The 13,360-nt window shown below is 40.5% G+C and overlaps 1 protein-coding gene across 1 annotated transcript in view; it reads left to right on the plus strand.

The window, feature by feature from the left end:
• Positions 1 to 13,360, plus strand: part of LOC142342881 (aldehyde dehydrogenase 1A1-like) — a 30,255-nt gene that overhangs the window by 9,071 nt on the left and 7,824 nt on the right. The window contains exon 2 of the mRNA XM_075394528.1: positions 10,347 to 10,553. Within this exon, the coding sequence (XP_075250643.1) occupies positions 10,386 to 10,553 (168 nt within the window). The 5' untranslated portion in view covers positions 10,347 to 10,385. The remainder of the gene's footprint in view (positions 1 to 10,346; positions 10,554 to 13,360) is intronic.

Genomic DNA, 13,360 nt, shown 5'->3' on the forward strand with positions numbered 1-13,360 from the left:
ATATCGAATCCTACGCCTCAAAATGCGATGTCACAGTTCATTCAAAATACGAACAACGAGCAATGAAGACGTTGGAACAAACTACCCGACTCAGCGGTGGAAGATACGAAGTTGGACTTCTGTGGCGAGAGGAAGAAGGGAAGTTGCCGAACAACTTCTACTCTGCAAGGGGGCAGCATAAGTCCCTAAAACGACGCCTACAGATAGACGAGACACTAAGAAAGCGCTACCAGGAAACCACTGACACGGACGTTTGGAAACGTTGCTGGTCACGTTCGAAAAGTTGATCAAACAGAACTCAATGAAACCCGAAACAGGCTACAATGGTATTTGCCACATCATCTCGTCATAAACCCGCACTAACCGGAAAAAGCCAGAAGAGTGTGCAACGCAGCAGCAAAGTACCAAGGTGTAGCCTTGAACGACAAACTTCTATCTGGACCAGACCTGGTGCAGAGTCTGATCGGAATTATATTTCGCTTCCGAGAACAACAAATAGCTTTATCAGCCGACATAGAAGCAATGTTTTTTCAAGTTGCTGCCTCAAACGATGACAACCGATGCTTACAATTTCTCTGGCCAGACAATCCAAAGTAGAAAATAGAAGTCCACGGGTATACACGACACGTTTTTGGCGCGAAGAGCTCGCCGACTTGTGCAAATTACGCTTTGCATCAAGTGGCGAAAGATAACGCGGAAGAAGAGGAAAATCTTGTCAAAGCTATCCAGCGAAACTTCTAAATGGACGACTTCCTCAAGTCAGTCGGAACACCTCACGACGCATTCGGAACCTACCAGAAAGTCAGGAACATCCTTATCGAAGGTGAACTCAATTTGACGAAATGGATAACAAGTGACGATGAAGTCAAGTCACAGACACCAGAGACAGACAGATCAACGAAAGTTGTGAAATTTTTCGAAGCCGAACCACAATCTTCTTCAATTCTAGGACTCAATTGAAATGTGGACACAGACAGTCTAATTGTCTGTCGTGGAACTGAGCAAGAAGTCCCGGCAAAAATAACTCAGAGAAATGTCCTATCGTTTGTCTCAGCAGTGTTCGAACCGCTTGGGATATGTCTCTTCATACGAATGCGATTTCTACTCAAATGCATTTGGGCAGCCATGAGACAAGCATATGACAAGGAATTGTCAGCAGAACACTCAAAACTGTTCAGTGATTGGTGCTCTGAGTTGAGAGAAATAAAAACAATGTCAAAAAACCGATTTTATTTTGAAAACGGATATAGAAACCTGAGACTTCACATCTTTACAGACGCGTCAGAAGAAGCAATGTGCATCGTAGCATACCTGCAAGATGAAGCAACGTTGAGACTCACCTATGTGATAGGGAAGTGCCGTGTGGCACCCATCAGTCATATGACGATACCGAAGTTAGAACTCCAAGCCGCAGCTTACGGAATTCGTCTCAGAAAGCAGATACTCAATGAACATGACGTCAGAATTGAAAAAATCTATCATTGAGTTGACTCATCATCAGTGCTACAGTGGCTACAAGCAGCCCACAAGAAACAACAAGTGTTCGTTGCGAACAGAGCAGCGGAAATACTGGAAAACTCATCGATGGATCAATGGAGACACGTCAAAGGTATCGAAAACCCTGCCGACATCGGAACCCGAGGAATGTCCATCGAAGGCCTCAAGGAGTCCACATGGCTAAACGGGCCGGCATGGCTCCAGGCAGATGAAGAAAATTGGCCAATCCATGGTTTCAAGCGAACGATGTTGAAGCTAAGCAAGCTACCAGTATTCTAGCCACAGAAAATAAACTAGACCAACTATTTGACTGGAGACGATACAGTACCTTCAACCGAATCAGCAACTTCATTGCCTACTGCATGAGATTCAAAACGAAGTAGAGGGGTACCCTCAAAGCAGATGAAATTCATCAAGCAGAGCAAATACTGTTTCGATTTGTTCAAAACGAAAGCTTCTCGAATATTTCGAAGTCGATAGCAAACAGCAGAGAAATCTCCAAAACATTAAACTTTGCCAAATTGTCAACCGTCATAGAGGAAGATGGAACAATTAGAGTTAAAGGCCGACTGAAGCATTCAAACCTCGCTTACAATGCCAAACAACCAATATTGTTAATAGCAAAACATCCAGTTGTACACCTTCTGTTGGAGAAAGCACATCGAGACAACCTACATGAGGGCACAGAATATGTGAGAAACCTGCTTCAACAAGTGTAATGGATCGTCGGGCTGAGAAGTGCATTAAGAAAAATCAAGTCGAGATGTATCAAATGCAGACACAGGAACGCCAACCCAATCCACCCACTGATGGCAGACCTACCACGAGAACGACTTGATGAACATGTGTTCCCATTCACCCATACCGGAGTCGACTACTTTGGACCTTTTGAAGTCAATTTCCTACGACGTACCTTGAGGAGATGGTGCTGCCTCTTCACTTGCCTGACAACGAGAGCAGTACACATCGAAGTTGCACAGTCATTGGACACCGAGTCATGTCTAGCTGCTGTGACAAGATTCATCGCAAGACGTGGCTACACAAGTACCATCATCAGTGACAAAAGAAAGAACTTCGTTGGAGCAGCCAATGAGCTGAAAGCATTCATGAACGGGAGGGACAAAGATAAAATTGAGAGTGACTTAGCACAGAAAAAGATTGTCTGGAAATTCAATCCTCCCGGAGCTCCTCACTTTGATGGAATCTGGGAAAGACTGGTTCAAAGTTGCAAGAAAGTCACGATTGCAATCTTGGACAACAGAAGCCTCACCGACGAGGTGCTCAGAACAACAATGTGTCTTGTGGAACAAACACTCAACGCAAGACCCCTGACAGCAATTAGTGACGACCCTGAACATTTGACAGCGCTCACACCAAATCATTTCTTGCTAGGACGAGAGAACGCGAGTGCGCCAATCATGCCATCCAGCGAACGCTACCACAACTTGAGAAAATCATTCAAAATGGCTCATGCAAATGCCGACATGATCTGGAAAGGATGGACTCGCGAATATCTTCCACAATGGAACCAGAGATCGAAGTTGTCAAAAGAACATGTGCGAAACCTTAAAGAAGGCGAGTTAGTTTGGCTAGTAGATGACTCTGTGAAACGCTGTGAGTACAAACGTGGGCGAATCATTGAGATCTTCACTGGCAACGACGGAGTTGTGAGATCAGCGAGAGTCAAAATGGCACATGGAAAGCTAAACCGGCCAGTCGTGAAGTTAGCGCCAGTATTCTACGATGGAGTTTCCGAGATCGAAAACAGGGCCAGCGATGCTGGCGCCACTTCCAATGAGCTACAAAAGCCAACAGACAGCAAGAAATAACTTTTAAAACTGTAAAAACTTGAAATTTGTTAAAACTCAAAAATGGTCAAAATTGAAAATTTTACAAGTTGAGACCGAAAATCTGTACATCCCCCGATTTTGGGAAGGCAAAACCCGAACAACCCGATGCTGTGACAGACGGTTAGGGTTACCTCTAAGCTACTCAAGGACCCAACGATGGTTATTGCATCAGACCCACAAGTGTGGCTATTAGCATTTATATGGTGCAAAATTGGCATTTTTCGATATTTTATTATTTATTGTTAAATTTCTTAAGTTGTTTATTTTATGATACTTTAGATGATCATTAAAGGTGAAATACTGCACATTCGAGGCATTTAGAGCCACGTAATAAACGTCTGTGCTTATGTCAACAAATGTAAATATTGCTGTAATTTGACATTTACTATGTAAACAATGATCTAAATCATTTTCTTGATTAACCAATCAGAAACAAGTAGCGATGATGTTATAAATGATAAATATTTGATTATTTACTTTAACCCAATTGTTTGATTAGTGAAACCGTATTGTATTTAGAACCATTAGAAACTGTTATACAGAGCAGTTGGCTCTCAGATTGACTAAAATTTGATTCTTTAACAACTTTAGACTTTTTGCTAAGTTTTGCTAGATCTTAAGATCTTGCGATTTCTAAGTTAGTTGAGCTTACTTGACGAGAAGTTAGCAACATTACTAGCTACTGGCTGAAACCTTACAAACTTCAGCACGAGATTGAACATAGACTATCATTAAGGATTTTCTTAACTTCAATCAATAAAATTAAAGTTACAGTCCTTTAATACGTCCGAGCGACTAATTATTTCTGCGAGATCGTTAGTCAATCGAACCCATTGAAGAACCAGGCTGGCGTAAAATTCGAGAACCAGGCTGTGATATATCGGTTCCGCTGAGATTCTTGAGCAGCCGCAACAAGTTCACTGGAAACCAATCTTCTCTACCATTAGCAGAAATAAAGTAGGCTTCAAAATTGCAGATGTTATGAACATCATTCTCACAAGGACGCTTGAAGATGGGCCTCAGACTGAATGCGCTATGATTTGCACAATGATAATGCCGCATTTTTTCTTGCAAGATTAAAAAGTGAAAATGATGCTTCGATTACAAAATTTTTGCATTGTGGGCTCGATCTGTGGATCAGGTGCAAATTCGAAGACCTTTTTATTGAGGCACTTCAGGAACGCTTAACGAAAACAAATAAAATACGGAAAATGGAATAAATTTAAAGCCTTTGACAATCAAATGGAGTCTGGTAAGATAGCGAATGCTTTACGATGTCTTTCAGACGAGGCAATGGGCGGTGTGCTATAAACATCTGATAAAGTGACTATCAGAGGAAAAAACTGCACCGTACTCAATCTTCTACAAGAAAAGCATCCATGTAGTCAGAAAGCTGATCTTAAATACGTAGTAACTGTTCTGAAAAATTGGGATTTGCCGTTCCATCCTTCTGTTTCTGAAAAAATAAATGGCTCTGAAATAAAACGCGCCGCAATGAAAACAAATGGCAGCCATCGCCCAACCGGTCTTGATACAGGGAATGGAGACGAGTTTGGCATCATACAATTCCTCCTCAATTGATCTTTGCAAAACAGAGTCCACATTTGCAATCAGAATTGCCACCGAAGAATTAAATATTTGAATTCTTATAACGTTTGTCGTCTGATTGAACTTGATAAATTCCCCGGGGTTCGACCAATTGGCACTGGCGAGGTCTTATGACAAATCATAGGAAGGAATATAGTGAAGTGCGTTAAACGAGATCTCCAATTTCTTGGGGAAAACGTACAGATGTTTTCCTTGGACAAAAGAGTGGTATCGAACATGCTATCCATGCACTCCGGCGTTGCTTTCTTGAAGATTGTACTGAATGGATCCTACTGATTGATGCAAGGAACGCGTTTAATGCCTTGAATAGAGTTCTGGCTCTAAAAAACATCAGAAAGCTTTGTCCCTCAATTTATACAACAATCAGAAACTCGTATAAAACCCCATCAGACCTCTTCATTAATAGAAGAGTAATCAAGTCTCAAGAGGGAACAACACAAGGTGATCCGATAGCCATGGCAATGTACGGAGTTGCTACACTTCCCCTCATTGACATGCTCTAAGATCGTTATTTGACTCAAAAACGATACGCAGATGACGGTAATGTGGCCGGTAACCTTTAATCACTGCGTATCGTGCTAGATAAGCTCTATGGACATTGCGGTGCATTCGGTTATAAGGTGATCAAATGCCATCTTATTACAAAAACCGAGTTATTTCAGAAGGCGAGCAATGTTTTTTCGGGATTAGATGTTGATGTTATTGAAGGTCATCGAATTCTGGGTTCAGTTATTGCTTCTGATGAAAGTTGTAACAATTTTCAGAAATAAAATTCAATGAATTACGCAGACACTCTGCTGAGGGAAGCCGAAAAAAAATTGATAAAAACTTTATACCTTCAATGTTGAGTTATCCCTCTTACAGTGGCAGATACCGTAGTGTTTTCTCTCTTCCTCCTAAAGAGTCTGGGCTAAGCATTCTTCTTCCTGAAGACAAGGCAAAGGAGTAAAAAAGATCTATTCGGATTTGTGAGCCATTACAGATTCATAACGCTGTAGATGGAGAGTTTCATCAATAAAAAATCCATCAGAAAATCAAAAAAGAAAAACAGAAACAAGCTCGAACGAAAAAATTGGCAATCAAAGATCTCATCAATGATAAAAAGGCATATTCTCTAGATTTTTCTATGGAAAAATGAGCAACATGCTGGCTAAACGCACTTACATTGAAAAGATATCATTTTCATTTAACCGAGTGAGAGCTTAGAGATGAAATTACTCTTAGATATGGATGGGATCGCGTAAAATTGCCATCAAGAAGCGCATGCTGAAAAATTTTAATGTAGCGCATGCTCATTGTCCAAAAGGTGGCTATACGCACATAAGACACAATGACATCCGTGGCTCTTTTGCCAAGCTGCTCAATAATGTCTGCGATGATGTCCAAGTAGAGCCCTGTCTTCAGTCTTTGCAAGTGGGAAAACCTTCGAAAATAGAACTACCACTTTCGATGTCGACGTTCGACAAGATATCAAAGCTAACTCTTTCTCCGATTCACGCTTCAGCAGAAAATTCTTTGATATGAAAGTGTTTAATCCAAGAGTTGCCCAAGAAGCATACTGGATTCCTACAAATATCACTAGTCCATCAAGAAGATGAAATACGAACAAAGAATAATCGATGTTAAGAAAGTCACCTTCTGTCCGTTAATTTTCTCGTGTACAGGAGGAGCTGGTCCGTCAGTCATGCAGAGATTGGCCCCCAGGATCAGCGATAAGAAAGAGAATTAATATTCGGACGTGATCACGTACTTAAGGACAAAATTAAGTTTCGCTCTTTTGCGTAGCTCAATACTCTACCTCCGTGGCGAGCGCTCCATGCGCTGGCGCCCTGCAATAGAAGCGTCAATAGGAACCATTTTAGGAGAAGAGAGGCTGTTGTGCTAAATGCTTTTTAGTTTTTCTAATCTTGATTCAAAAATCTCTACAGTTTATACTTTATTTGCTATTTAACACATCTATATTGTTTATAATTCTGATGATTTATTTTATTTATCTTTTGCATGATCTTTATCTGATGCTTCAATTTTTGACTACTGTCAGAATTTATAAATACACATAGGAGTTGACTTGCTGCCCCCAAGCTGACCGACTACCCTTTTTGGGGGAGGGGATCTCTCTTAATTTACCCTTTTTTTCAAAACAAAGTATCTTTAGTCTATACAAAGTGAAATACGAACAATGCGAAATTGATGTTGCGCATAGCAGGCTAAAGCCGCTAGTGTTTGCCTGGACTGGCAATGCGGACTTGCAGCTAGCTAAAAGAGCTCTTGGGCATATCGCTGCTAAGATCAGCGAAAACTGCAAGGAACCGTAGAACTGTACGCTAACGTCATTTTCCTTATCCGAACAAAGACCATTTTTGCTCTTTTTCCAAGCTGCTGCCTCTGCCTTAGATGGTTTCGTCTCGTTACGAAAAAAGGAAACAACGGATGAGTCTTCTTTTGCCATTATTCAATAGGGACCTCAGAATGGTTCTTAATGTTCTCTTGTTTTGCTGATGCTCAAGTTTTGAACGAGACCAGCACTAAGTTTTTTTACATCTGCATTTAACCGTAGAAACTTAACATAACCATAGAACCAACCTATTCTTTCTTTGCATTAGGCAAACACTTGAGCGTAAGTGTTCTATGGTTCTTCATATTATGCAGATATTGTCTTGTTTAATCATTGAAAATCTTATTTGTATACATTCGTATATTGAATTTTTCTCATTTCTCAGTAAAAACAAATTTCGCAACATTAACTGATAACTCGAGCGTATGTTCTCTGATGCACTCTGTTTATATACTGCTTTGATCAGTTCTGTTTGATCAAATCTATATCAAATTTGTATCCTTGTCTACTTAAATTTTCTGGTCTCAACTGGATCCTGCAAACCAGAGCCAATAAAAACCTCTTCATCTTTAGACTTTATTGTCTTTATGTGCTCAAAGGCTAACTTGACTTCTCTCTGTAAGCATATGGAAGAGAACCCCTTCCTTCCAAACTGTTTCAGCAATGTTGTCGTAGTGCTTCAACTCTGGAACGAATGACTCCACGATTGTTTCGAGCTTCACATTCCGAAACGGACGAAGCACCGAATGTCACTTGCATCTTGGTTTGAACCTCAGACTTCAAATCTGCTCGAAAAACGCAAAACGCTGCTTCAACTTATCTCCAGGAAGTCCACCTTCTCGAGACTAGAAGAACTGAAAGCTATTGAAACGACAGTTCAACATATCTTGGCAACTGATATGATAGACAACAAGACGACGTCTTCTCCACTGGCCGCTTCTGCGAGATGCAGCAATATCTGCAGCGGTTGAAAAACGCCTCTTATTTGCCGTCCAAGATCCAATTTAATGGCGAAAATGCACTTCAACTTTGAAAAAGCTGACCTCTTCAACGAGTAATTTCAGTCAGTGTACTTTAAGTGTGACTATAATCGCAGCTCTACAATTATCACTGACAATAAAGAGTTCTCTATTCACTTTAACTGCGAGAAAATTAGGTTAGCACTGGAAAGTCTGCAGACCCAAAAAACCATTGGCAACGAAAACCTTGGTAACATGCCCTACGTGCTCCCGAAGTGTCTGTCACTGCTTTTCAGCCCCATGGCTAACAAAAAAGTGTTACCAAAAATATGGAAGACAGGCGACGTTGTTCCATTGAACAAAGATGGCGACAAGCAATCTGAGGCCAATTATAGACCAATAACTCTTCTGAGTTGTTTTTCCAAATTGTTCTAGTCGCTCTTCTGTAAACTCAATGCGAATCTCCGAAGCACAATCTCTCGCCAGCAGTATGGATTCACAAAGGACATATCCACAGTCACTCAAATATTCATAAACTTTAGCGAAATGTACAATAACTATAATAGTGAGACTCTGGCGGCAATCAAAAAGGCTTTTGACAAAGTCTGTTACGAACGCTTGATAGACAAACTTTGTCGGTGGCATCAGAGGCGTTGCGTTAAAGCTTCTCAAAAATTACTTGACAGAGAATACGAGTCGGAAATGCGATCTCGTCTTAGATTTTTGTCTATGGTGCAGTACCTCAAGGGTCTGTGCTAGGACCGCTGTTATTAATGTCTACATAAACAATCTTCCAACCAGCGTCTTTTCAATATGCTTCGGCTACGCTGGTGACTACGAAATTGTTGGCAATAACGCAGCTACATTGCAAATTGACCTACGAAAGTGAGCAGGTGGTCATGATGTTGAACACCAGTAAAAGCAAAGTTATTTATTTCAAGAACCAAATTTAGCTCAAAATGAACGACATGTACCTGGGCCACTCTGATGTAGAGAAAGATCTTGGCGTCATGAAGAATCTGACATGGTCTCGACAGGCTTAGAGACTAGCGGTAAAGCTCCAGCGTGTCAAATAATCAAACAGAACATTTCGCCAAAACGAGTTGGCTGTCGAAAAAGCAGTTGTATCGTAGTTACATAGTTCATATTATCTCATACAGCAGTGTTCTCTGGAAACCATCTTGTTAAGGTGATCTGAAGCGGATCGAGAAAGTTCAACACAGAGCGACAGCGTGGATTCTTGGAACTAGTCAAGTGGATTATAAAAGACAAATCATTAGGCTGCGAGCGACTTCTCCCTCTCCTTGTATCAAGAGCTCCATGTTGTTTTAGTGTTCTTGGACATTGTCAATGGAAGATACAACATCGACTGGGCTCATTACGTGCAGCAAGTCAGAAATGGAAAGCAGTGTACCCGAAGAAACATCAAAACTTTCACAACGAGAAGTTCTTCAAAACGCAAACAAGAGAGTGACTTCTTGCTGCCAGCCACAAAACTGGCCAATTTCCTGGGTGCCCATCTTGGCACTTGCATCGATAAGTTAGAAATCAGCAAAGCCAAGGAGATGCTGATGAACATCTTCAAATTCTTCAGTTACAAATACGACCCCGAACGACTTTGTACCTGGAGAATTATATGTGGCTGTTCCAGCTGCAGTAATACTAAAAGACTCGACTTTGACTGAAACTGCTTAGGGACTTAAAACTCCCCTGGACTTGACCCTAAATACTGATTTATTATTATTTTAACTACAATTTAATTTTTTGAGCTTAAAGTACTTTTAGGTTGGTAAGACAGCAATCAACAATGCCAAATTTTCTCATCCGTTGCCTTCTTTCTGTTTTGCAATTGCAGCTTTATCTTCTTTGCTTTTTACTGCAACATTGATTTCGGCTCACGAAGGAGCATCCAGTGCCGCTCGTTCATTTCTGCTGTTAATTATAATCCAAATTTTGTGTATGCTCAATTGCTTTGTAATCATTTTCGAAATTGTTTCATTATCTGTATCAATAAACGAACCATCTTCAGATTAAATGCATTATGGGCATGGGATCAAGTATTTATCTCGCAGTGTGTTATTCTTTAATCGGTCTTCCAGATTTGAATGCTTGCTAGTATTGAAACTTGCTCGAGCAATGTCAGTTGAAGTGAAATTCACCAAATTGTTTTATGCCAATGAGTGGCATGATTCTGTGTCATCGAAAAGTTTTGAAACTTTGAATCCCGCAGATGGAGTGAAGTTAGCAGATGTTGCTGAAGCGGATCAAGCGGACGTCAATATTGCCGTTGACTTGGCAAAGAAGGCTAGTAACATTCATTGTCCATTGAAAAAGGTTATGATTTTTGGGATTTTAGGTTCCGCAGAGACCTGCTTCGACTCGAAAATTTTCAATCAACTGTCTAAAACCAATAGCGAAGCCTTCAATTATGAGTCTATTAAAAACGGGATCTTTTCCGTTTGTGCCCCCCACCAGCACCCCCCAATTACAGAGCACGTGTCATTACATAGTAAATCAATACGTAAAAACATGGCACGGGCATCCGGGGGTGCAAATAATATGCACCCGAAAAGCCGGGGGGGGGGACAAACGGCAAAGATCCAAAAAAACAATAAATACGAGCAAAGAATAATTGAAAACAAGAAAACCTCTGTCTGTCCACTTGGCTTTGCATGTACAGTCTTAGTTGGTCCAGCAGCTTTAATAGTGCTGAAACAACTAGCTTAGAAGCTCTTCGCACGAAAGGAAAAAAAAATCAATTAGGTGAAAGCCTCTCCCCTAAAAGGGCAGTCGGTCAACTCGGGGGCAGCAAATCAACTCCTATTTGCATTTATAAATCCTGACAGCAGTCAAAAATTAAAGCATCAGATGCAAAAATTGGAGAATTTAAAGCATCAGCATTTTTATCAACAAATATATGGTAAATAGCAAGCAAAGTATAATGTGTAGTGATTTTTAATCAAGATTAGAAAAAAATAAAACATTTAGGGCAACAGCTTCCTCTCCTCTACAATGGTTGCTATTGACGCTTCTACTGCAGGATGCCGGCGCATGGAGCGTGCGCCATGGAGGCAGAATATAGAGCTACGCAAAAGAGCGCAGCTTATTTTTTTCTAAGTGTATCTAAGAGCAATTCCATCTCTAAACTCTCCTTTGGTTAATTTAGAATGATATCTTTTCAATGGATGTACGTCTAGCCAGCATGATGCTCCTTTTTCCATAGCGAAATCTAGAGATTATGACTCTTTTTCGTTAATGAGATTGATCTTTGATTGCCAGCTTTTTCGCTCGAGCTTGTTCCGGTTTTTCTTCTGATTTTCTGAAGGATTTTTTCCTGGTGAAACAATCTATTGTGTTATGATTCTGTAATGGCTCACAAATCCGAATAGATCTTTCATAATCGTTAGCCCTGTCTTTCTGAAGAAGAATGCTTAGGCCACCGTCTTCAACCGGAAGAGAGAAAACATTCCGGTATCTGTCATGGTAAGAGGGATGGCTCATCATTGAAGGTATAAGATTTTTATCAATTTTTTTTGGCTTCCTGCAGCAGACTGTCCGAGTGTGGAGTAGTCCTAGCAATAATATTTATGTTGCAGTCTGTTTGTAAATGATTTGTATACATACTGAGGGGACACCTTACTCAAGTTTCTCAGGCATATTAGAGTAGTTCATTGACTTTTTTCAGGAAATTGTTGCAGCTTTTTATCAGAACCATTAACTGAACCCAGAATTGGATGACCATTAGTAACATCAACGTCTAATCCCAAAACTTTGTTCGCCTTCTGAACAAACTCGGGTTTTGTAATGAGATGACATTTGGTCAGATTATAACCAAATTCACCACCATGTTCATCGAGTTATCTACCACGATTCGTAGTGATTCAATTCTACTGGCCACATTACCGTCATCTGCGTGCCATTTATGAGTCAAAATTTGATCTTCAAGCAAGTCGACGAGAGGAACTGTAGCCACTCTGTACATTGCCATGGCTATTGCATCAACTTGTGTTGTCCCCTCCTGAGACTTGATTACTCTTTGATCGATAAAAAGGACTGATGGGGTCTTAATAAGAGTTTCTGATTGCTGTATAAATTGAGGGACAAAGATTTCTGATGTTTTTTAGAGCTAGATCTCTATTCAAGATTTTAAACGCATTCCTGGCCTCAATTAGAAGGTTCCCTTTAGTACGATCTTCAAGAAAGCGTCACCGGATTGCATGGATAGTATGTTCGATGCAACTCCTTTGTCCAAGGCACATCTGTACTTTTTACACCAGTTAATTGGAGATCTCTTTTAACGCACTTCACTATACTCTACCTTTAATTTGTCCTAAGACCTCGCCAATGCCAATTGGTCGAACCTCAGGGCATTTATCTAGTGAAGTCAGAAGACATGCGTTATGAGAATTCATGAAATTTAGATCTTCGGTGGCAATTCTGATGCAAGTTTGGACAGTTTTGCAGATATCGATTGAGGATTTGTCTGATGTCAAAAGTCGTCCCGGAATCAAGACTCAATTGGCCTTAGCTGCCATTCGTTTTCATTGTCGCGCGTTTATTTCAGAACCATTAATTTTTTCAAAAATAGAAGGATGGAACCGCAAAACCCGAATTTTCAGATTGGTTACTACGTATTTAAGATCGGCTTTTTGACTACATAGGTGCTTGTCTTGAAGATCGAGTACGGCGTTGTTTTTTGCTTTGATAATCTCTTTATCAGATGTTGATAGCACACCGCCCTTTGCATCGTCTGAAAGACATCGTAAAGCATTCGTTATCTTTCCGGACTCAATTTGTTTGTCGCAGGCTTTAAATTCATCGCATCCACTTCTCGTTTTCCTATTTAATTTTCTTAAAAGCTCCTGAAGTGCCTTGGCCTCAACGAACAGGTTGTTGAATTTGCACGTGATCCACAGATCGAGCCTTCTAGACAAGGTTTTTTTTTTATCTGAGGCCCATCTTCAAGCGTGTTATAGAGGATGATGTTCATAGCATTGGCAATTTTAAAGCCTACTTTATTTCTGCTAATGGTACAGAAGATTGGTTTCCAGTGAACTATTCCGTTGTAAATTTTCCTCGAGTTTCTATTTGTTCGTCTCTAAAATTTTTCG

The sequence above is a fragment of the Convolutriloba macropyga genome, chromosome 7 (genome assembly GCF_964194025.1).
Source record: "Convolutriloba macropyga chromosome 7, txConMacr16.3, whole genome shotgun sequence".
NCBI classification, from domain to species: domain Eukaryota; kingdom Metazoa; phylum Xenacoelomorpha; order Acoela; family Convolutidae; genus Convolutriloba; species Convolutriloba macropyga.